We start from the raw sequence: 25,970 nt of genomic DNA, 5'->3' as shown, positions 1-25,970 counted from the left end.
GGACCCCACTTTGAGAACCACTGCCTTTGGAGATGTGGGTGTGCAGAGGTCAAGACGGCAGCTCTGACATGGCAAGAATGACAGAAAAACATGAATCAAATCAATAATACAATACACTCAGCAGTTTATTCACTGTACTAACAACATCAATCAGAACCTCTGTGCTTCATTGGACCATGCATGACCCTGCTCACCGCTCAGCTAATAAAATGAATTAAAACTCTGTACATCTGTGATAAATATATCAATATATCAACATTACTTCACAGCCCCCTCAGCAGATTATATACAAGTCTGGGTCTGTCCATAATAATTAAAATAAATAAGATACATCAAAACAAACCAAGAAAATACAACATACGTCATATGTTTAAATATGACAAAAAAGCACTCTGAGAATGTATGTAGGCAGATGTATGTATGTGTCTGTCTTTATAATGTTAAACATTATGAAATGAGTTATTTTAATCGCTTTTATTTTAAATACTGTGACCGGAAGCAGTAGAAACACATGCTTTTATTTTTTGATGTTGTAATAGAGATCAAATGCTTTTATTTTGAACGCAACAACCCCTCCCGTCTGCCATATTTTGATTTCCTAGGATGGCGAAGTCATGACCCGCCCTACTCTGTCTTTGATTGGCTTACCCTAATATTCTTACCCTAATCCTAACCAATCACATTCCTCATGTTTAAACCTAACCAACCCAACCAAACGAAGGCAACGAGTACTAGCCAATCACAGACAGAGTAGGGCGGGTCATAACATCGCCATCCTAGGCAAAAAAATTGGCTTCCCGTCTCCTGTGTCGACAGCAGATCTCCTCCTCCAGCGTCTTTAAACTGCTTTCACCGCCTCACAAACGACATTTTTGGGGGTTCGGTCTGCTGCCCTCCTTCTTCACACACCCTTCGCATCTCTCTGCGTGTTTCTGTGGATATTTCTTTCTCTGTCGGAAACCAAACACAGACGGAGCTGTGTTTTTAAGGCTACTTCAGTGTGCGGATAAATCGGAGGAGGGTATCCGGGCCTGGCAGCTCCGGAGAGTCGGCTTGAAACGACGGAATTCACCATTTTCAGGTAATTTTGCGCTAATGTCAGTTGTAGAGGAACGCGTCGCCTGTCCGATAATGGACTCCGTGACGTTACATTTTGTGCGGTCGCGAAGGACGAGAGCTGAACAGTGCTGTGTGGAAATAACAACACAGAGGAAACGCCAACTGTAAGAATAATGCTGCCAGATTCTCGCTTTATGTCATATTTTACAACTGCCTTACGTTTTACCCTTCAAGATTATTAGTGTTGTGTTTGCTCCTTTAAACATAAAACCTCTTATTTTGTTATTTGGGGTGCAGATATTTTGGTTTGTTTACATAACGTATGTATTGGCAGCCAGTTGGCTTCCCCTCAGTGCCAGGAAACCAATGGTACATTATAGAGAAACATTATAGAAAAAATAAGAAAATACCAAAAATACCATAAACATACTGTAAGACCTCATATCACTATTATAGCAATATTGTTCACATTCATCACATCCGTCATGTTTGTGTGCAAGCACTGATTTTCATTTTATCAATGTATTGAGAATTTTCTCTCAGATTTAAAGCAGCCAAGTGTTATTTTTCAGAGTGGAATTATGCATATATGATTACATGAAGCATCTGTGCCTTCCAGAAAACAGTGACTGTAGTTGTATCTTTCGAAAACAGTAGATGTTTCCTTTTCCTAATATGACTCATAATATCAATCTGTGAACATCTGCTTTACTGCTGATGGAAGTGCCTTAAGTCCTGCTTGTGCTGTGTTCAAGTCATACTGGGAGAAATGGAAGAACCAGCTGTAGTAGACATTTCCTCACATCGGCATGGAGACATCCTTTGGCCTGTTGGAATGCCCTTGTTTGAAATGTTTGTGTTTGGCAATTTAATTGGCTGAAAACAACTTTGACTTTTAAATGATTCTTGATATTTGCCAGTTGCATTAAGCTGCTCTGAAGACCAAGAGTACACTTACTCACCTCCCATCCTTCTCTATCTATCTCTCTCTGGAAAAAAAAGTGTTGTTTACTACTTGGATAAAGTAGGAAACATCACTTTTTTGTGTGTTGCTTGGACAAAAGTGTCAAATGAATAAATATAAATGAGATAATGGTGCGCATCCTGCCTCTAAATCACCTCCAAGTAACACACAGAAATGTTTTTCCACTTCCTGTTCCTGACCTGGATTTACTTCCACTGTCCTTCATCTGGAACAACTGGCCACTCATTTGTGTATGTGTGTGTGTGTGTGTATTGACCCACATTCAGATCTAGGCTGTTGGCTTTGAGAGTGATACACCCCCAGAGGACAAAGTAATTACCCTGACAGCCCCTTCCCCCTGTCTGTGAGCCGTATAGCAGCGCTCGTATCGATCAGTCTCTGCATTATGTCGCATAGAGCAGGAACATGGAAGCTCAAACATATACACACATTCACTCTTTATCACCATTTTTCCTGGGATTGATAGATGAGGATACATCCAGCAAAGTGTCTCGCAGCAGAGACAAACTTTCAGACTTGTGATTGGTTTCAGTTTGAACAGTTAAAGCGTCGTCATGTGATGGAAGTCCAGCGGGTGTCCAGTGACTGGTTTGAAACAAGTATTTACTTGTTAGAAAGATGGACAGTTTGGGTTGCCGTCCAAATTCAGCTATTTCTTCATTTCCTGTTAAAGGGGCATTCCACACATTTTCCACATCAGACTCAGGCTGTAAAAACCGTTAGCACGCTGTAACGTCCTCTGTGGCTCCGGAGGAGCTTTCCACAGTCTGGGAACAACCCTGATGATGTCATCAGGGGTTATCTTGACTTGATTTTGTGACTATCCAGTGTTCAACAGAAAGCTTGTGTTTCAAACTGGGGGAGTGGAAAGTCTAATAGAGAGCCGCTGTCAAGTTGCATTGTGGGAAGTGTAGGCTCCCTCGTTTTTTGGAACCTAACTGATACTAGGGACTAAATGTGATGAAATGTTGGCCTCTGCTGCTTTTTTTTTTTAAAAAAAATCAGTGTCTCGTGAGTCCTCCAACTTTATGGAAGTGCAATATTAAATCGCCGGAGCGCCTGTTGTGAAATGCAGTTGATGACACTACAGTATTGTGAGGCAAACAGCTTTCTGTCAATAGAAATGTTCTCTACACCGCTGCTTGTTCTAGCGTAACGTTATAAGTATTAAACTGCATAAAATATAGCTGCATCCAGACTGATGATATACCATCATGTGTGGCACAAAGCATGATATCCCACCATGCTTTGCAGCAAAGCTGACTGCACCTGCTGAATATCAGCCTCTAAAACACTGTTGCTATTGACAACCAGGCCAGCAGCTTGCCATCTCTCCCTTTCTCTCTCTCTCCCGTTTATATAACTCCGACTTGTGCAATGTTTTATTGATCAGAGAGGTGTACATATGTGTGTGTGTGTGTGTGTGTGCATTTCTATGTTCTCACACCTCATGGTGGTTGTCTTTTTGTGTGCTCTTGTGTATGTGTGTGTGTGTGTGTGTGCACTCATGTATCTTTCATTGTGTTTCATTTTATATCATTCGGTCTGTGTGCGTTTGTGAGTCTGTATGTCGTGTTTTTATGTTCTTTTTTTTTAGATCTCTGTTTTATTTGTGTGTATTTGTGATCATGTATTCTGGTGTGTGTTTGTGTATTTACATCCATGTTTTTCTGTGTGTGTGTGTGTGTGTGTGTACATGTGTGTGTGTGTGTGCAGAATTTTTTTTTTGCCTCATGAAGATCTTTTTCTGGTTTTCTGCTGTGTGGGTGAAAAACGTCGGCTCTGTTTCACCTGACAAGGTTTCACCTGAGGAAGAACAGAGAAAGCACCGAACATATAAACGTACATATAAAGCGACAGAGCGTAACAAAATCTGAGAGGAGGACGTGCTGACGGCCCCTGGGGCTGATGGGAAACATCTTCTCAGCAGTGCACTGCCACAGGGTGGACATCATGTAGGTGAAGTAGTAATTATTGGGTTTTTTAGGGGTCTGACTAATTCAAGGGCTTCAGAATGAATACAGTTAGTGTGGGCTTGGAGTAGCATGAACACACACACACACACACACACACACACACATACACACACACACACACACACTCTCTCATAAGAAAAGTTATGTGAGCCATGCAAAGAATGTGGAGTGCTGTGAGTTCATTCTCTCTTTCTGTGTGTGTTTGTAGTGCTGTTTTAATATGCAGGAGCTTCACACACACACGCACACACATGCAAACACACACACACAGCTTCTGTCTAGCTCTAAAAAGTGAAAAATGTAGGTCATATAGCATCAAACACTTCTGTCACCCTACTTGTGTGTGTGTGTGTGTGTATGAATGTGTTTGGGTGTTAGAAGGGATGTTTGGTCTTGTAGGATGACAGCGTGTGTCTGTTTGTGTGTGTGTGTGTGTCAGTGGAAAAGAGAACGGGTGAGTGTGTTATAGGACTGAAAAATGTATCACGATAAAATGTTTCATTTCAGTCGATATTGATAATTATTGATCAACTAAAAACCAGTCATACTGACCAGCTGATCCTTTTTTTATCAACAGTTTCTTCACCGTCTGCACTCCACGCTGTTTCTGTTGTTGTGTCGCATGTCGATGGTGCAACCGAACAACACACCTCTTAAATGATTGGCTGTTTGCTTGTCACTCGTGGCGTGCTCCATTATCAAGGGATATGACAGGCTGTTTATGAGTCAGGGAGGGAGCACGCTTGAGGTTTGTTCGTGCAACTGAACTTTGCGTATTCGTTACCTGCTTTCATGCTGGTTTGCATTTAAAGCATTTCAGTGAAACTATCAAACGTTCTATGGAACAATTTTCTTATTGCTATTGAAGAAGTGTCTGTCGCTATCTTTTCATCGCCCAGACCCAGTGTGTTAGCTTGTCTTTGTTCTCTCACACACACACACACGCTCTGTCTATCATTATTCCTGTGTGTTTTGGCATCACGCCTTGTCCAATTGCCTGGTTAAATCCCATCATGCTTTGCCAGATGTGTGTGTGTGTATGAAGGGTTGAGTTTGGTGAGTGTGATTGGCTCATAATCTGGAGATTAAGCGGTGGCATTGTTAGAGCAGCAGCAGAAGGGGATTATACTCACACACACACACTCACACACACAGAGGTCACATTAAAATAAACTGGCTTGCAGCTCATTCATAAAGTGAGTTGAAATATTCATCACACACACACACACACTAGTGAGGGTCTGACCACAGAAAGCAACTCGCAAGTCTGTTATTTGTGTCTCTGTGCAGAATGAGTCGAGATTTTTCGACCTTGTTTTTTCCGTTCTAAAATAACACCAGAAGAAATTACACATGATGAAGGAATTTCATGCTTTTTTGTGATTTTCTGTCATTTATATTCTGTTGTCATGTTGAATGTCTGTCTAAAACTTGCTCAAAGTTCCAAAACTTGAGGTCAACATATATAAAAATGCTCCCTGAAAGTCAGAAGCCAGTTCCCTCAACTTCCCCATCGAACTGACACCAGATTGTTCGCTAGTGCCCTCAAATGACCGTCTGTTCTGTAGCCTTTGTTGTTCAGATTGTCTCATCTGTTGTTCATGTTGTCCACTTGCATGTTTTGGATCGGATGCATTTTATGTAGTTTATATTTCGAGTAAAGAATGGGGGGGGAGAAGCAAAATCTGACTTATATTGATCGTTTTTGTAGCGTGCCAGTGCTGACCAATCAGAACAGAGCGGGGCCTTAAAGAGACAGGAGCTGAAACCTTCTGTTTCAAACAGAGGCTGAACTGAGGGGTCAATAAAGAGTTGTTTTTTTAACTGCAAATCATGCAAAAAATATCCCAGTAGAGCCCCAGAATAAAAATATAGATCTTTAAAAATTCAAATCTTGTGTTTCTCATAGTGATGATCTGATCACTTAACATCACCTAATGAACCCAAATGACCCGTCACTGAATCCAAAACCCCTAAACTCACTGGTTGAAGAAATATAGGCCTCACATTCCTGAGAGGTTTGTCACTCCTGAGATATCAAATTCAAAATGTTTCTCATGATCCAAGTAGGACTGCAACTAACGATTATTTTCATTCTTTCTCCACTAATCTATAATCTTAATTTATTTTTTACTCAGTTATTCAGAGTTTTTGCCATTTTTTGCTTTGAAAATAAATACATACCAATACATATTCTGTACGATGAGTAATCGCTTCAGCTCTAATTACAAGATCATAATACAAGAATGTACACACACACACACACACACACCAACATACAAATAAGGCACAGTGTTCGTGCTGAGAGTCAGCTGTAGTTGACACTCTGCTGTTCAGTACATCTCGTCCTACACAACTCTCACCATCTGCCCACTTCTCTAAAAACATTTTTCAACCCGTCTCACGTAATGATAACAATATTACTACCCTAACTGCAGTTTAATTCAATCTGCTCAATTCACAGTCAGATCTAGTTTTTAGAGGACGTTGTTCGGCTCTCATTGGGACGGAACCTACGAGCTCTTGGATTTCGAGACGTACTTTTTCCAACTGCGTCTCTCACCCCGCTGTCTCCTCTAACTTTAAATTCCAGTCTATGTTTCCTTTTTAATCTCGACGAGGAATCTCTAATTATGCCCTTCTCTTCTCGGCGGGTTAATCATTGCCTCACAGACAGGCGTTATCTGCAATCAGTGCCAGCAAAGTGCATCGTGGGGTTCACGGGAAAGTCAGGAAAATTGGACAACCCAGAGAAAAAAAAACACAGCCGGGCCCTGTCGCCTCTTAATGAACCCGTTTCTAATGAATTCTATTAAGGATGTGGTTGTAGTCATCACAGGTCCCCCCCCCCCCCCCCCACCAGACTCTTCTGGTTTTATATTTCAGAAGTTCTTCACCGTATTAGCACCAGTAAGCGTCTCATTCATCATTATCTGAAAGGTCAGATCAGTTCGAGGTCAGTATCTCCACGCACGTTCGTACACGCTCACAGCATAATAATCTGATCTAATCTGATTAAAGCAACACTTGTGCATGAGCAGTGATAGCTGCCGTGACTGAACAGATTAAGAACAGACAGTCTGATATGACAAAAACAGAAAAACCACTCAGTACGAGAGGGTTCGCTTGACGGGACGTCTCTGGAAAGTGCACCGTAGCTGTGAGCAGATGGCATCAAAGATAGAAACTAGATAAAACTAGTAAAGAGCAAACAGTGCTTCCTCGTGAACGCTGCAGAGCTCCAGTCAGGCGAGAAATGGAAAATTCGTCCCATCATGTTTCTTTATTGGTGGCTGCAGGGGAAGATGAAGAGGAGTAGAGAAAGTCCTTAAGTGTTTAAGATATAGAGATAGAGAGCACATCCACAGACCAATATATGTGAATTCAAGGTGAACTAACCATAGTTGGTGACACCCTAAAAGATTTCATGTAACGTTTCGGGGAATCTTTTAACTAGGGCGAGCTACAACCATCATTTTCTCTGTTTTTAGTCTTTGTGCTAAGCTAAGCTAACTGGCTGCTAGCTGTAGCTTCATATTTAGCCCACAGACATAAGAATGGTTTCAATCTTCTAACTTTCAGCAGGAAAGTGAATATTTGTATTATATGTATTTCCCAAATTGTGGGGCTATTCTTTTCAGTATTTAAAGGCAATGAGTAGAACCCATTCGTTCCTTGGTTTAGATATAAGACCTCAAAACCTTTTTGTACTGACTGAAATGTGTCTGTAGCACAGAGTATTGAAAACTGTCAACACTGAAAGTTAGCATCACATTTGTTATCATTTCCACTTATTCATTGATCATATAGATTCTCATTTACATCAAACTTTTGCCAGTTTTGGACTATTTTATTCAGGCAAAGTTCTTGCAGGACAGCTGCTGTACGGAAAACTTCCCTTCTTTTGTTAAATTGATATAGAGTGTTGTAGAGAATCATGTTTATATTTCTCATAGTAAGATATCCAAAAATGTTTTTCTATCTCTATGGAAATATTGACAAATGTCAAGCCATATGCAATAAAGAAATTGTGTGTGATTGACATACAAACCATGCTGGAAGTGATCATTTAATTCTTTCTGTTTACATGAACTCAGTCTGTTTTAACTAAGTTAAAACACCTGAAGTCCACACAAAGATATTCTATGTGTGATGTAATGAACTTATGGGAAACGCTGGGCCGGGACCTGGCTCGGCACAAAGACAGGAAAAAGCCCAGGCCTCTATTGGATGATGTGAGCAGCACACACACACACACACACACACACACACACACACATACAAATACACACAAAAATGGCACCTCAGGGACCCCCCAACACCTGTTCCCAAAGGCCTCAGGGAGGGAGGGGGAGGGGGGGGGGGGGGTGAATGGAGATGGTGGGGTTTGAGAAAGAGGATGCATGAAGGAAACCCATAAAACAGAAAAAGGAAGAGGAGGAGAGGTGATAACAGAGGGAGGGAGGAGGGTGAAGCTCTGATCTATTTGTGTAAGACGACCTGTCGTTCTTAGAAATCTCTGTGTGGTTGAGCTTTGTTTTGTTTCGTGTGTTGTCGGGTGTGTAGCCGCTGTCGCTATCATGTGACTGTCGAGGATTTTAAAGCTGCAGTTGACAGTTTAGCGTATAGATGAACACAACTGTCAACTGTTTGCTTTTCCACGCAGCTTTTGAAATTTGTTCAGCTGAACATGTTGCATTCAGGGGATTTTTTTAGTCAAGACACAAATGTAAAAATATTCAGTAAACATCCAACGCTTTGCAGCAAATTCTGCAAACATTTCAGTTATTTAAACAAGAGGATGTCTGAGACTTAAAGATATATTTATAGTTTCTTGTTGCAAAGTTTCACAATGTTAATGAAGTTCTTCTTTTAGTAAGCGTGAAAGTTTATACTGAGACCTTTGTTTTCCTTTCACTCTTTCTATTTCAGTACAACGTCATTTGCATAATATACTCAATTGGTAGCATAGCGTGTGTGTGTGTGTGCGTGTGTGTGTGTGTGTGTGTGTGTGTGTGTGTGTGTGTGTGTGTGTGTGTGTGTGTGTGTGTGTGTCATCTTCAGCTTATACAGTTTCCCATCTCTCTCCACTGGAATGTGCCATCTCCAGCTGTGTGTTTGGATTTACCAACCAAACATCCAGACAGGAAAACACACATTCTTGTACATCATATTCATCCAGCTGTGTGTGCGTGTGTGTGTGTGTGTGTGTATGTGTATGTGTGTTTGCGTGTCCGTGTCCTACAGACCGGAAGCTTCTCATTAACCCTTGTTAGTCTGGTGTGGATGCACTGGGACAGATGAGCGTTATGTAAGAGACAGACAAGAGGAGGGTGTTGATTTCACAAACACTCCGCGGGGAGACATTGTATACGTGTGCAGGAGCAGCGACTGGAGAAACAAAGACAGGGTTAACAGCAGGAGGTCATCTTTTTCCTTACAAAATATATAAATATAACACCAATGTATCAGTGGTTATAATACATACACTATGACTTTTACTGCCACAAAAGGATTGTTATTTTTTTCAAGGCCAAGTCTTCAATATGCTTGAATAAGCTGCAGAATGTGTGTATTTACGTGTTTATGTCTCACTGTCAGCCTGAATAAAACGCCATATATACACAAAACCAGTTAGACACAACACCACGCAGCTACGCACACAGTTAATTACCGCAAGTCACTTGTTTATACACAAACAACATAGTTTAAAAAGCAAAAGGGAACAACAGCGCTGACCGACCTGAACGCTGGTCAAAAAGCACGTAACCTGGCAACCTGATCACACAATACTCGACTACTAGATCAGACGACCGTGTAGCTGATGAGTGATAGTCATGTAACATCACCTTGAATAAATGTGGACTTACGCTCCTCACTGAATCTGCCTGTTGTTGTAGTGTAAAGGAAAAACAACATTTTGATAAAGCGAGGCCAGTAGACTTTTCACAAGGTTGTAATTTTCAGAAACTTTTTTTTTTTTGTCCACTTGGAAGCAACACAGCAAGTGGTAAACACAACACTGACATCTTTAGAGTCCCAACGATTACTTGATTTATCAATCAGTCGCCAACTATTAAATTAATCGGCAACTATTTTGACAAATCGATTAGTTGCTTTGAGTCATTTCAAGCTTCTCAAATGTGAATATTTTCTGGTTTCTTCAGTCTTTTATGATAGTAAATGAAATATCTTTGGGTTGTTGACTGTTGTGGACAAAACAAACATTTGAGCATTGACACACAAACACAAACACACACACACACACACACACACACACACAAAATACATAGAGAAGCATACAAAGCACAGCTAACCTAGCTTGCACTATAGTCTACCTGCTGCTGAGAGCCTCGGCTCCTAACAAGTGTGTGTGTGTGTGTGTGTGTGTGTGTGGGATTGATTACAATGCCGTCGTGAACAACTGATAAGAGGATCATCCATCCTGCAGACGATCTCTGTTTCGTAATTGGAAGATAGAGCGTATTGCCTTTGGCTTGACCTCAAGCTAACCCCCCCCCCCCCCCCTCATGCAAACACACACACACACACACACATCGATACATACACAGTGTGTTGGCTTTTTTTTAACCTCACCCTCCTCTCGCAGCAAACAGATGACACTGGGGTGTCTGGGCGTGCAGTCAAACCTGTGTGTGTGTGTGTGTGTGTGTGTGTGTGTGTGTGTCAGCTGAGTTCCCTGTATGTTTTGCAGCCTGTGGGCTTTGTGTTTGTCATGTGGCAAGAGAGCGACGGGGTAATGGTTCACCACGTGCTGTGTTTACATCTGTTCGTGTGTGTGTGTGTGTGCGTGTGTGTGTATGTGTGTGTATTCAGCTGGGAGACACTGCAGCCTTCATACCTAAAAATAACATCTTCCCTCCAGCTCGCCCTTCCTCTCCTCCATCTTTATCTTCATTCCTTCCATCTCTCCCATTAAAGATCCGTGTCCTTTCTCCTCTCCTCCACATTGTTTTTCTCTCTATTCCCGCATCATGTTTTTGTTTACGTCTCTCCTTGATTGATTGTTTGTCTCACACGATAACAGTTTAGCATGTAATGTTTCGGAACGTCGAGTGATTTCAGCGTAAACAAAATTCGAGAAGACGTTTCGCTAATGAACACTTTCATGTGAGCGACCGTGTGTTCATTCTCTGTGCAGTGATTTTTTTTTTTTTAGCTGTACAGTCTCCAAAACACCCACTACTGTCAGTTCTTCTAAAAACAGGAAATAGTTTCTGCTACTTAAAGTCTCCCTCCTGTCAAAAATCCACTTTTTCTTCTCGCTCCTACAGTGGGATGTCTGAGCTTCACTGTGCAGAATGATGAGTGTGCAGAGTTTAACACTAGAAGACTGTTTTCATATTTATCCATTGAAAGTGGAAGTTTCTCTAAATTTCCTAAAATCACAGTTTAAGGTGTGTACCTATGAGCATGATTTGTGACATCACAACAATTTTGGAGCCAATTGTGGTTCAATATGCAACTTACACAAGTGTGATGTAGAAACTTGAAGCCTCCAGTGCACAAACATTTTAATGAGGGAGGGGTGGATGTAATTTTAAGGATTTTTAAGGAAGTAATTGCACTTTTATGAGGATATCTGACACAAATTAGAGCAGAGTATTTTTATATGTCTTAAAACATGTCTGGAGGGGATCTTTAATTCAAATATTTTTATTTTTTATAATGGCTATAATATCTGGACCTTGCAGTTACTCGCTCCCAACCTGAAGGTTCTAATCTGCTGTTTCCTGACAAAGCACCATGACTGAAGTCTTTCTTTCTAGCAGATGTAGTGTATGTTTTAGCACTGATTCCTATAGAATACTGACATATTAAACAGCATAGTATAACAGATTGCAGTTCTTTTTTTTCACTTTCAGTCCTGCTGGTAGCTTACAGTCACTCAACATAATGAAGTGTTTAATGACACAAGTGGACAAAAGGATGACTCTGGTGTCTATGATACTCTTTTTAAGTAATCAGTAAGCACTTTAGTCTCACTTCTCTTTAAATCTCTCATGTGAAAACTCATGAAACTGTCTTCCCTTGTTCCTCTTCTCTTATTCCATCTTTTTTTATTACCCCCCCCCCCCCCCCCCAAGACATTTTTCCACTTATGGTCATCGGTAATTTCCTATTAATATTAACATTGCAGCCTTTTGTGCGATTACAGACACACACATACAGGGTTATTTCAGCTCATCCCTCCGGGTCAGTCATGCTGAAGCTCCTTTTTAGTTTTCTCTCAAACAAACAAAGGGTCTTTCAGTGGAAAGCGCCCACTGCACCGGGCAGCAGCACTGATACTCTGTTTGTGTGTGTGTGTGTGTGTGTGTGTGTGTGTTCTCATAGCCGCACAAACACACGCTTGTGACTGTACTCGGTAGGGTTCAACTGTTTTGAAGGGCAGATGACAGCGCTAATAGTTTAGCAGTGAGACTGAAGATATTTTTGGGTTAGTATTCAGAATATGTTGGTTTTCCATGTCAAATCATTTTTGATAATATTTTCTCATTGAGTGTGTGACAGCCTCCAAAACACACAATCTAGATATTCACGGGACATCAACGCGGAAAATATTCCTGCGTATTATCTTTATCCGCTGGAAAAATGTCAATCTCCATCCGTGTTTGGAGCTGGGAAAAGCATCTAGAGCGCTAAAATGCAAAGAGTCAGCGGACGCTACAGTACAGTCATTGTGAAATTGTCCAGAAATTGTTTATTTAAGCAGGTTTCACAGTTGTGCTTGTCAAAGATATCAGATGCAGGGATTCATCCAGCCTGTAGGCTTCAGGGAGGGGACACCCTTTCACTGCTCCTTGTCTTTGAAGTCTTTGTAGCGGTGTACATCATGTAGGATAATGTATACTGGCAATAAGAGGGGAAACTCCCTGGTGTTTGGGTGTGTGTGTGTGTGTGTGTGCTGCTGTGATCTCTATGATAGGAGTGATGTAAGCGGGCCCGAGGCAGCGCAGACTTTATGTTCCCCTCCGGTCCTACGAAGAGACGTTGGCAAATAAGGAGAAATCAAAAAGTGAGCACCTGTGCGAGTTCACGTTTCACCTTCGAGCTTTTTTTTTCAGCCGCACATTAGCGTTTCATGTAAAAATGCTTTGATTCTCACGTTTGTCACTGTTTCAGACAAAAGCTGCCGTCTCCGTTCTGTGGTGTGCGTGTGTGGGCCACGAGTAGAGAGTGAGCCACGTTTACAGGACACAGTTTGCAAAGAAGAAGTGTTGTGAAAGTTATTTGTTATAAGGTAGTGATGATGAGCAGGTTGTCTAGTGTGGAGCTGAGCCGAAGAGTCAGACGAGGTTTGGAACTGTGACAAAATCAAGCTAACGTTATCCGCTGCCAAAGGGCGGGGGGATGACTGTAGATGGTTGTGGCCTTCATGATGATTTAAAAGATAAGGCTGGTATTATTCTACATTTTCTTATCGTCAACAAATCCCACAGAAAGTCCAGAAACAACAATGCCATAGCCTGTACTTTCTGACTTCCCTACCCAGTCTGTAGTCTGTGTGTCTCAGACTCAAGCCAGTTCTTTCCCGAGGAAGTGTCAATCTTTCAAAGAAACAGCGTCACAAATATTTAGTTTCATTTTTTAAAGAAAGGCTCATTTATTTCCCGAAACAGCTGGGCACTGTAGTGCGTGACTGGAAGAGGGGTAAATATTCCTTTTTGGTAGGGACTAGTTTCAACCACAGATTGATAGGCATTTGGTGCACTAGTTAGTATTTACACAGGAACATGTCAGCCGGTGCGACAGTGTGACTCACTGATGTGGTTTTAATTGTTTTTGGACAACAATGGAGGTCTATGGCACAGAGGAACAAGCTGTGGTAAATCAGGCTTTGGCTGGTTGGTAGTCTTTGTTGTCACAGCGAGAAATTGGTTTTTCCCTCCACAAACAATACTTACTAGTGAGATCAATTCATTACTGGTTTTGGTCTTTTCATGGGATTTTTTTGACAATTAGAAAAACAGGATATAACCAGTCTTCTAACTTTCAAATTCAGTCATTTAGGCTTTTATAATTTCACATTATTGAGAGTGCTTCAGTTAGACATATCTTTAAAGAGCTGTGGTTGAACAGCTGTCATATTTCGGTTTTAATAACACATCACTGTTGGCATTGTTCACAATATGTCTTGTTTACATGCTGCGTTCAGGTCATATTGAAGTGGAAGAGTGTAGGGCTGCAACTAACAATTATTTTCATATCAATTAATCTGCTGATTATCTCCTCCAATAATAATAAAATATCAGAATAGAGTGAAACATGTTATTATTTCTTAAAGCCCAAGGTGATGTCTTCAAACGTCATGTTTTGTCTGATCAACCGTCCAAAATCCAAAGATCATCTGTTTACTATTATAGGTCTAGATGACACATGATGACACATTTCACAAGCTGCAACCAGCAGATTTTGGGTATTTTTCCTTTTAAAAAAAACGATGAATCGATTATTAAAATAGTTACCGATTAATTTTCTGTTGATCAACTAACTGATTAATCAACTAATCGTCGCAGCTTTTTGTTGTTCTACAGCATCTTTCACTTGTTTCACAAATGTAAAGTCAAGCATAAACTACAGCAGGTACTGCTCTCTCTCTCTCTCTCTCTCTCTCTCTCTCTCTCTCTCTCTCTCTCTCTCTCTCTCTCTCTCTCTCTCTCTCTGGCTGACTGTGCTGTTATTGGTGATTTTTCATACTTCAGACTGCTGACATCACTGTATTGGCAACCATTGTTTTCTGTCAGGTGTTAGATTTATGACTCCAGGTAGAAGATACATGAGCCTGTGGAAAACTCACATCTCCTTCTTGTTACAGTGTCACACAGGTGGAGATGAAGCCTCAGAGTTGGTAAGCAGTGAGCTGAAATTAGTAACATGAGCAACTCTATAATATAAACAAGTCTAAAGCAACAAACAAGTATTTAGGGATCAGAAACTCCCACTTTATTAGAGGTGTTAATGTTGCAATTGCAAAAAAAAAGAGTGTGTGTAGGTGTTGCAGATATATATTATAATAAATACTACATTTTGAACACAAGCAATACATCTTGTCGAAAAGGAGAAAAACAAGACCAGGTCCAAAAAAATATCTGGTGTCTTTTAACTGATCAGACACATAAACTCAGAGGGAAATATGACTCAGTAAGCAAAAAGAACAAGAAGAACGAGACACAAATAAAAGTTAATGAATAGATTTCTTTGACAAGTGAGATCATTTTCCCTTCGAGCTCTCTCATATCCGCTCTCCAAAAAGAAAGTGATGGTTCCATCTATCCGTTTTTTTAAGTGGTTGTGATATATGAGTGGGTTTATTTTGAACGGTGTTATTAAAAACACTTACTGCTGTTTTTTTTTTTTTTTTTCCTTTGAGAAGACAGCAGCGCCAGCAACTGTTCACTCTGAACTCTCTGTCTCTTCAAGGATTCAAGGTTCTGCTTGTTTCAGTGTGAATCACTTATTGATGGTCGCATTAGTGCTGATATAGTAGCTGAGAGTAAGGATCCTGTGCAGGGAAATATTTTTTTTTAAAAAGTTTGAACTGTCTCTTTAAATACAGTTTTTATCATTTTTTTTCTTATGATTTATTTTTAATATGACACCAAATTGTAACGCCAGATTCTGCTTCCTGTACAAAGCGGTTTAACTCAGACAATGCACATTTCATATCTGTGTCATATTTGGGGAAATACACACAGTTGAATTTAGACAACCAGTATTCAGTCAGAGCTGGACTTCAGCAACAGACAGCTGATGACCTTTTACATTTAGGAATAAACATGTGTGGTGACAAAATTCAATAAAAAACACTAGAAGTCATGCATCGTCTCCGACCAGACGTCTCTTACAAGGATACAAACAAAGCATTTGGTACAAACTTTTAGAGCAACAACGATTAATCAGTTGATCAACAGAAAATCAATCAATTAATCATTTTGAATACTTTCTACTCGATTCCACCTTCTTAAATGTGAATAGTTTCTGGTTTTTGTCTCTAATATATTTGGGAACCTGTCAGTCGGGACAAAAGAAGACGTTTGAGGACGTCACACTAGGTTTTGGGAAACTGTGATCCACATCTATCGCCATTTTTTTGGACATTTTATAGACCAAACGACTAATCAACTAATCATCAGATTAATCAGTAGAGAAAAATAATCGCTAGTTGCAACTTTCAATATGTAAAACATTTCCATAGTTGATGCTGCAGACACATTGTGGTCTGTACTCAGAACATATTGAGGTTCAGTACTCGGCACTTCACATGAGGCTGAATTTCAGGCTCACAGCTTGATGATCAGTTTTTAGAAGTTTGGATTCAGGGAACAATCACACTCCATTGGTCACCTGCAAAAAGTGAATGCTTTGAATCCACCTCAAACACTAAATCTAGCTCCTGCAACCAGATCGCCCCCCCCCCCCCCCCCCCCCCCGACTCCCTCGCTCTCTTTCAGCGGTACTGTACATGCCTGCAGTCACTCGGGTGATTTCATGGCTCTTAACCAAACACAAAGACTCCATTATGGCTCCGTTCACTGAAATAAACTCACTTTCTCTCTCCCGTTTCTTCTCTCCCTGTTCTTCTTCTTCTTCTTCTTCCTCTCCTTCTTCCTCCTCCCACTGTTCCTCCTCCTCTTCGCATTCACACTTTCACCCACATCTCCGAGATCGAACATAAAGCCACATTTTCCATTTCATTACCTCATTCTGATATTGGAGTGGGAAAAGGAGAGTGAAAAAAAAAAAAAAAAAAAAGTAGAAGAAGAGGGGAAAGAGAGAGGAAGGAAGACGAGGGACGGAGGTAGGAAGGTGGCTGCGTGTGTAATCATTAGCTCAGTAATTAGGCCTCGTCGTCCGTTGTCTCTCCCCATGGGTTTTGCCCTTTGAAGTCTCCTCCTCCAGACTACCCACAATGCACTTGGGAGGCATCCAGGAGGGCGCAGAGGAGTGATGGAGTGGGGGTTGTTGGGAATGTGGGTCAAAATGTGTGTGTGTAAGAGAATTTCTTGAGATGCTGATGATGAAAAAGCGAGCGGCGGGGCTCAGTTCCCTCTCTGTGTCTCTCAGTCGTTGGCAGATTGCTCGCGCTTTTCATGTTGAATTCCCCACACACACACACACACACACACACACACACACACACACACACACACACATCATTCATGTGTGCCAGATGCTCAATACACGCACACACACACACACATCACATGAGTCTCTTTGTTTTGGATTGCTGCAGAGATAAAACCCAGCTCTGTTACACTCCTCTGTAAGGGAGACAAAGGGTGCTTATCTTACAGACAGTGTATGTGTGTGTGTGTATGTGTGTGTGTGTGTGTGTGTGTGTGTGTGTGTGTGTGTGAGCGAATGTGTTTGTGTGAGAGTGTTTCTCCAATTCAGTGGTTTTTATATATGTGTTTTGATTTTTATGAGCTGCCTTTATTCTCCTTTTTTTTCCTATTACTTGTCTGATAGCTCTATGTGTGTGCGTGTGCGTGTGTGTGTGTGTGTGTGCACATGCGTGTGTGGCGTCATCAGATCTGCATGCCGATACAGCCACCAGAGCCAGCATGACACACTTCCCCTTCAAAAGTGGGCTAATCACACACAGGTTACTGGACGGCGCAGCGCACACACACTTTATGAAGCGGGGAGAGTGACAAGTGTTTGGAAAAATACTAAGATTTTGAAATAAGTCGATAACACATTTAGTCATGATTTCTGCTTTTTTTTTGAGGAGTTAGTGGTGTTTTTATGCAGATATGTCTTTGCAGTGAGCTCGTGTCAGTTGTTCCTCTTCGCTAATGCAGATTGTCTGTTTGTACTCATGATTTCAAGTCTGGAAGGGATCTTTAGAGAATAGGATCTGATTATAGTTTGGAAGGAGGAATGAAGATTTTGTCTGCCATTTCTAATAGTTTGCCTTACAGGGATATTGCAGCCAGAATGGAGATAACTTTCAGAATACATATAGCAGTTGTGTCTGTGTTGCAAGATAGAACTCTGAACCAAACCTTTAACATCTCTGGTTGTATTTTAGGACCATTTTTTGTCAGTTTTGGATTATTTTTCAGATATTTAAATTCACTGGAAGAGCCAAAAACAGACATTTCCATCATTCTGTTTCTCAATATGAAGAACTTTTGGATTTAATTTCATCATTTTATATCAATATTTTGTTATAAATGTGTGTTCTGTGACAGAAAGTTTAATCAGTCACCAGCTCAACTTAAATATTAGTAGAAAAGCAACATTGTGAAAAGCAGCTCTGTTGACAATTCACTCTCAACTCAAGGTCCACTTACACCGCTCACTTGTACCGGAGCTTTCAACCTCAACATCATAGGGTCTTATTTAGCAGATGGAGTGTGCTGATGTGTTGTCATGGAGCTGCAGACGTGTCTAGACGAGCTTGACGGTTCGTTATTGGCTGCGGAAACAGCAGTTGACAATATGGCAAACAGTATAATTAATATTCATGAAATGAAATCTTTTAATTAATAAATTCATCTTCGGTAGCCTGTCGGGCTTTAATTAGACCAACTGCAGCCAGCTGAGAGGAAATTCAGGTCATGTCACCTCTCATACACACACACACACACACACAGCTGTAAGTAAAGCGTTTGTAGTTTCCGTTGAACAGAATGAGACGGACAGGTTGTGATAGTGTGTTAGTGTGAGATTGCGGTCGCATGCCCCGACACTGATTGATGAAGTGATTCTCGCCGCGCCGGCGTCATGAATGACAAATCGCCGGAGGGGCGTGTGTTAGCAGATAGGCAGATGGTGTCTCATGAGTACGAGGGGAGCTAATGACCTTGAGAGACAGAGAGGCAGAGAGAGAGAAACTGAAAGAGAGAAGGAGGAAGAGAGAAAGAAAGCAACGGTGACGGCAGGGGTCAGCTCGCTTTCCGCCAAGGGTCGGGGCGGGACGGGCGGGGCATTCCTGCTGCTGCTTCCTCACTGCATTTCCTCCGCTCACCCAGCGTGCCCCTTCCTCTCACACACACACACACACACACATACATTACACTCGCGCGGGGCGTTAACACAGCAACACAATGAGCAGGGACTGGCATTAGGGAGCTTGAGCAAGGTGTTTCCTGTGACCTGGACGACTTGCTGCTTCAACACAAACACACTCGTCTGGAACAACACTAGCATGTGCTCGTAGACGTGAGCGAGCGAGTGTGTGTATCTGCTGACTGATGTGACTCCTTCAGTTAGAGGTCATTAATCTCTCTCTGTTTCAATGTGAGTGTGTGAGTGAAACAGCTGTATTCAAGTCTGTGATATTCATCCTTTATTCATGCGTCGTTCATGGTTTATTCATGTGCTGTTCAAGCATTTGCAGAGTGACTGAATATCGGATTAAAAGCAGCTTTACGTTATTCATGAGTTGAGATATTTGGGACTGTACGGGGGCCTTTGGAATCTCCCACGCTGCTCACACACACACACACACACACACACACACACACACACACACACACACACCAGGGCCAAGTGGAGACCTTTAGAGGGGCAGGTGTTCAAAGTTAAAAAGGGGCAACAAGATGTTAAAACACCAAACACAACATAATTTACAGCATAACCTGTTGAAGTACAGCAATACATATTCAAATAGAATGAAACATGGAATTTTACAACTAATCATCATAGTAAATCATAGTCCCCTGCCTGATGAAATCAGAGGGGGACTATGATTCGCTCTTTATTGAATATTGTAAGATTGTTCTCTATTGTAACTCTCACAAGAGTAAAGCTTTTGTCATTTTAATAATACTAAGATATGCTTTCTGTACTCCGACACAAAAAACTCCTCCCAGCACTCCTCTCTCCAACTCTATGGCTGAATATTCAGCTGATTTAGACAACAACTCAACTCTTGCGAGATTTCAGAACAAGACTTCTTCTCTAGTGAGACTTGTTTAGACACAATAACAAACAGACCGGATCAAGTGAAAAAAAACCAACATGTTATTTCTCTGTATGGTCCTTTCCATAATGTTGTCAGACACTGTTATCCCCATCAGCCACTTAGACACAAAGTGATGGGAAAATAGGGTCCAGGTTAAAAAATCCCAAAGTTTCCCTTTAATCTCTATAAACGGATATCTGCATATGAATGCAGAATCTGTAGACAACGGGACATGATTTTGGTACCAGAAACATTCTGGTTTCCATTTGTAGTCCGTTGTGAATTTTTAAAACACAATGTTTTTAAGGCTCAGTGGTCGATGACTGTCGGTCCAACCTCAGTCCAAATGACAAAAAGTATTGCTGTGAAGAGTCTGATTTGCGACACAACGAAGCAAACAGTAGAGCAGAATATGAAATGATATATATTGTCATATTGCACAACCCTATTATTAATTGTTAAATGTTCTTCTTGATAAGGGCCATGAGCAGGCCTTCACAAAAATACCAAAAACCAAAAAAAAAGCCTTAGACATCAAGGGGCAAAGGGGCAGGTGCTCAGGTACCCTCAGCCCCCACTCTGAATGTTGTGTGAGCTTGAATTTTTGTGGTGAATCATTGTTGACCTCTGTGTGTTTGTGTGTGTCCTGCAGGCCGTGCACTGCCCTGCCATGGAAAAGATGAAGAGGATTAAGAAGCGTCTGTCGTTAACACTCCGCTCAAGTCAGACCATCGATGAGTCTCTGTCCGAACTGGCCGAGCAGATGACTATCGAGGACGGCGGCACCAAGGACAATGGTCAGTATCTGTATCAGTCTGAAAAGATCAGGATTCATTATTTTATTGTTCTTCACAAAAAAATCTGTAAATATATGAGATAAAAAAATCTATGAAATCGAATTTTTAAAAAATTTTTTTTTTTACTAAGGGACTCTGGTGTATAACCAGCTCTTCACTCTTCTCCTCATTTTCTATTACTGGAGGATTTTCTGAGCTCCAGTGATTAACATCATTTTGTAGCAATCTGCTGATATATACAGTTGATAAAACATCTGTTTAAAATCTGTAGAAAAATCCCTTAAAAAAACTACAATTCCATTTAAAAATCTGTTTAAAAAATCCTTTATAAAAACTGCAATAAATTTTAAAAATCTGGTCGACATCTGTCAGAAATCCTGTGTAAGAGAGTTCCAATTAATGGAAAAAAAACAAAACGGTTTAAAATATGTGAAAAATCTCTTATAAAAGCTACAATTTATTCTAAAAAATAATTTAAAAAATCTGTGTAACACTGTAAAACAGTTTTAAAATGTTTGTAGAGCATCGCTGGAACAGTTCCACTAGGACAGGAAACATCAAGCATCTGATTTAATATCTTCCTGTACACATCCATCAGCAGGCATATAAAACTACACACACATAAAGAGCTTTCAGTATCTCAGTAGCTCTCAGGGGTATTTAAATTATGAAGCACTGAAGTTGATGGAGAGTAAGAACACAGTATGTGTGTGTGTGTGTGTGTGTGTGTCAGTACCAGCTGTAAAGAACTTCCACTGAGTAGCTCTCTATAAAATTATGTAACTGGAGTAAGAGCAGAGGAGCTACTCGAGCACACACACAGGTAGTATATAGGCAAATACCCTCTCCTTGACTTCTCTTTGTTATATAACACTCTGCCAGTTTTGGCACCACAGTACAGCGCGTCTCCTATGAGCCGTCGGTTTGATAGACACATGAAAGTGATTGGCTGGCACTTGTGATTGACAGCTGCCAGAATAAATGGACGCACACATCCATCTTTTACACAACGTTTCAATCATTTGACTGACGTTCTCTATTCAGAGTGACTCATAATAAATACAGCTGTAGAATAAACTTCAACCTCGGCCACTGGGGATGCACGAGCCAGCACGTTCTTAGTGCCGGTTCCAAGCCCTGGATGAATGAGGAGGATTGCGTCAGGAAGGGCGTCTGGTGTGAAACCTATGCCAAATCAAACATGCAGATCATAAATCGGATTTCCATACTGGCTTGGATATAGGTGGTAGCAGGGGAGAACATTGCTAGGTGTCGTCAGATGGTGGTTTGTAGGATGGAGACCAAGAAGAGGAAGAGAATGAAGGCAGAGCCAAGGATCGGCTGGTGGAAGCTGAAGAAGGAGGACTGTTGTGTGGACTTCAGAGAGGGACAGACAGAGGGACTGAGCTGGGAAGGATGTGCAGCAGGTTAGGGTGATGCAGGATAGAAACGGAAAGGTGCCGACTAGTAAGGAGAGTGTGTTGAGAAGGTGGAAGGAGTACTTTGAGGAGCTGATGAATGAAGAAAATAAGAGAGAGATAAAGTTAGATGATGTGGGGATAGTGAATCAGGAAGTGTGGAGGATTAGCAAGGAGCAAGTGAGGGCAGATGAAGAGTGGAAATGCGGTTGGTCCAGATAACGTACCAGCAGAGGCATGGAGATGTTTAGGAGAGATGGCGGTGGAGTACTAAACTAGATTGTTTAACACAATCTTGAAAAGTGAGAGGATGTCTGAGGAGTGGAGAAGAAGTGTACTGGTACCCATTTTCAAGGATATAAGGGTGATGTGCAGAGCTGTGGTTGATCAGCCACAGCATGAAGTTATGGGAAAAAGTAGTGGAAGCTAGGTTGAGAGATGATTACTGAGCAGCAGTATGATTTCACACCAGTAAAGAGCACTAGAGATACAATGTTTGCTTTGAGAACGTTGATGGGGAAGTATAGGGAAGGTCAAAAGGAGTTGCATTGTGTTTTTGCGGATCTAGAGAAGGCATATGACAGGGTGCTGAGAGAGGAGGTATGATATTGTATGAGGAAGTCAGGAGTGGCAGAAGTAGATTGTAGATTTGATTTATTGATTGGGACAATGTGCACTTTGTGCAACATTAAAGATGCACTACACCGGAGTTAGCTCGAAGCTAATTTGCATCTGTAGTCCCCCACAGTCAAAACATACAACAGCACAACAACAAACATTACAAAGCAAAAAAAACACACAGAACACACCATACAAAATACAAAGCTACACACAACAGCACATCACATACACCCACAATGTCAATTAGAAATTAATAATGTAAACTTGTCAAATTAAAAGCAAGACTACCTGCACTGATGTAAGAGTGTAAGAGCAGTGCAGGATGTGTTCAAGGTGGAGGTGAGATTACATCAAGGATCGACTCCTTTCTGGTTTGCAATGGTGATGGACAGGTTGACGGACGAGATCAGGCAGGAGTCTGTGGGACTATGATGTTTGCAGATGACATTGTGATCTATAGTGAGAGTCGGGAGCAGGTTGAGGAGAACCTGGAGAGGTGGAGGTATGCACTGGAGAGAAGAGGAATGAAAGTCATTAGGAGCAAGACGGAATACATGTGTGTGAGGATGCAAGGAATAGAGGTGGCAAAGGTGCATGAGATTAAATACTTGGGGTGAACTGTTCAAAGTAACGGGAAGAGAGGTGAAGAAGAGAGTGCATGCAGGGAGGAGAAGAGTGTCGGGAGTGATCTGCAACAGAAGAGTACCAGCAAGAGTGAAAGGGAAGGTTTACAAGACGATAGTGAGACCAGTGATGTTGGATGGCTAGGAGGCGGTGGCGCTGACGAAAAGACAGGAGGTGGAACTGGAGGTGGTAGAGTTGAAGGTGCTAAGATTTTCATCGGTAGTGACGAGGATGGACAGGATTAGGAATGAATATATTAGAGGGACAGCTCACGTTGGACGGTTTGGAGGCGAGATTGAGACAGTTTGGACATGTGTGGAGGAGAGATGATGGTTATATTGGGAGAAGGATGGTGAAGATGGAGCTGCTAGGCAAGAGGATGAGAGGAAGGCCAAAGAGAAGGTTTATGGATATGGTGAGGGAAAACAAGCAGGTGGTTGGTGAGACAGAAGAAGACGCAGAGGACAGGAAGAGATGGAAACTGCTGTGGCAACCCCTAACGAGAACAGCCGAAAGAAGAAGTAGAATAAACTTTAGTTCCCAGATTAGCTAACACTAGAAGCAGTCAGTAGTAACAGAGGTCAAAGGTCAGAGTCATCCTGTCTTGAAAATAATCGTGAAAGGAAATCTGCAAACTATGAATGAACTTTCAAACTCAATAAGAAATTCTTTATTATTTTGTGCTTTTCAGTTGCTGGCAGGGTTTCTGTACTCCGTCCAGAAATGTAATGAAAATCCCAACTAACCCTGATATACAGTATTCACCTCCTTTGTACGATTCAAGCGTGATTGGCTTCTAGTTCCGATAAGGCTGACAGGCACCTGAAGGCAGCATAAAGTTCATATGTTGGGTTGACATGTGTGAACACAGCGATGTCTGTCAGCTCAGAGTTTAAAGTGAAGTTGGCATGTGGCAGAAAGGCTTATTACCCGTCACCACATACACACATGTATATCTACTCTGTAGGGACTTGGCCAGCCTGATGCAGATCTATCACCATGGGATCATTTCTGACCTTTTCGTATGGGTGTTGCTGGACTCTGGCAGCCACTTTGCGCACAGGGAGAGGTTGTAATATTTGCTCAAAGGGTTCCCTTGTCAACTAGGATTGGAAATTTATTACTGGCTCATGTGTGTGGCTCATGTCTTAATTACTTAGAGTAACATAATAACTTATCAGCTATTAATCTTCTAGTACTGCATCCACATTTCTTAATTCTTGTGCTGTTAGGCCATATTTGTCAGGCGATGTGTTCATTTCAGGTTTTCTTTTGACATAAGTCACTTCAGCTCCGGTGTTTCCCTTAAGTTATTCAGTTTCTTTCTTGAGTATTACAAAAGTTGGAAAAAAACGTCTTATTCCGCTCATATTGAGTTAGTTATTGCAACATTACATCACTTATTTACACATATTTCTCCATAATTGAGCTGGATGTTTAGTATTTCTGGAAACATCAGGACCTGGATTTGAAGTAAAGTTCTGTTGGTTTAAACAAAGCTCGGCCACACAGCGTGCATTTCTAATGAAGAACACGCTGCGAGAGGTTGAAGAAGATGAGAGCTGATATTCAGTGTCTCACCATGTTGGTGCCTGATGTGGGTTCTGAGACATTTGTGATGCAAAGTCTCTGTTGATTTTAAGGAAAGCAGAAATTCTGACAGATCTTCTCGTGTTTCAGAGCCCTTCATGAGGAACGGCCGCCCGCCCACCTCCCACAGCATGCACTCCTTCCTGCACCAGTACACCGGCTCCTTCAAGAAGCCCCCTCTCCGCCGGCCGCACAGCGTCATCGGTGGCACCCTGGGGTCCTTCATGGCAATGCCGCGCAACGGCAGTCGTCTGGGTGAGACACACGCACATGTTCGCATACTTACACACACACACACACACACACACACACGGAAGGAAGTGAGTAGTGGGAGAGCAGATGGCATCTGGGAACAAACAGGAAACGTGTCATGGTCCTGAGATTTCCGTCCTCTTTCCCTAACATTCTCAAACGCGATCTTGGCAGAGTGAATGGGTGTCTTCCACATGAGGCAGCTTCTCTATTCGTCCCTCAGCAGGGCTATTTTCACCCATGTGACAGCTGGATGGGGGATTCAGTCAAACATGACGCCGTTTCCTGTGTGAACTGGTTAATCACAGTTGATCCGTAGCCGTGTGTCTCATCCCGAGGGTCGGAAGGGAGACCGTGTTGAGATGATTCAAAGCAGCAACAGATTTCAAGCTGGGGGTCAGGACAGTCCGGAGGGTGATGATGAGATGATTCACAGGACGGAATGACACAGAGGACGAAAGTGTTGTGGGTATCGAAATCTAACAGTCTCCAGGCTTTTTTTTTTTACTCAAGCAAAACCTAAAGAGGAGGGGGAAAAAAAAATTTGGCGGGATCTGGAGGGGATGAGGTCTAGAGCACACGGTTACAGTTAAAGCTTGCAGTTTGTTTTGACCAACAGCCTGGCTGATTGCAATGAAAACATGCTGTTGGTGAAAACATAAGTTGCTGCGCCTTATTAAAATCTTTAACCATATGCATATGGTTGCG

General features: G+C 41.7%; 1 protein-coding gene across 3 annotated transcripts in view; it reads left to right on the top strand.

Annotated features, from left to right (window-relative positions):
• The first annotated feature begins 802 nt into the window (after nucleotides 1–802).
• Nucleotides 803–25,970, top strand: part of cdk17 (cyclin-dependent kinase 17) — a 39,998-nt gene continuing 14,830 nt past the window's right edge. The window contains exons 1-3 of one of the 3 annotated variants that reach the window (XM_044343049.1): nucleotides 803–1,081; nucleotides 20,613–20,757; nucleotides 25,101–25,265. In XM_044343049.1, the coding sequence (XP_044198984.1) occupies nucleotides 20,631–20,757; nucleotides 25,101–25,265 (292 nt within the window). In that variant the 5' untranslated portion in view covers nucleotides 803–1,081; nucleotides 20,613–20,630. Of the gene's footprint in view, nucleotides 1,082–19,061; nucleotides 19,269–20,612; nucleotides 20,758–25,100; nucleotides 25,266–25,970 lie in introns of those variants that run through there. The other 2 variants (XM_044343050.1, XM_044343051.1) reach the window with 2 other exon arrangements.

The sequence above is a fragment of the Thunnus albacares genome, chromosome 23 (genome assembly GCF_914725855.1).
Source record: "Thunnus albacares chromosome 23, fThuAlb1.1, whole genome shotgun sequence".
Lineage (NCBI taxonomy): Eukaryota > Metazoa > Chordata > Actinopteri > Scombriformes > Scombridae > Thunnus > Thunnus albacares.
Note: the sequence above shows the minus strand (reverse complement) of the source record. Positions and strands in the feature narration are given on the sequence as shown.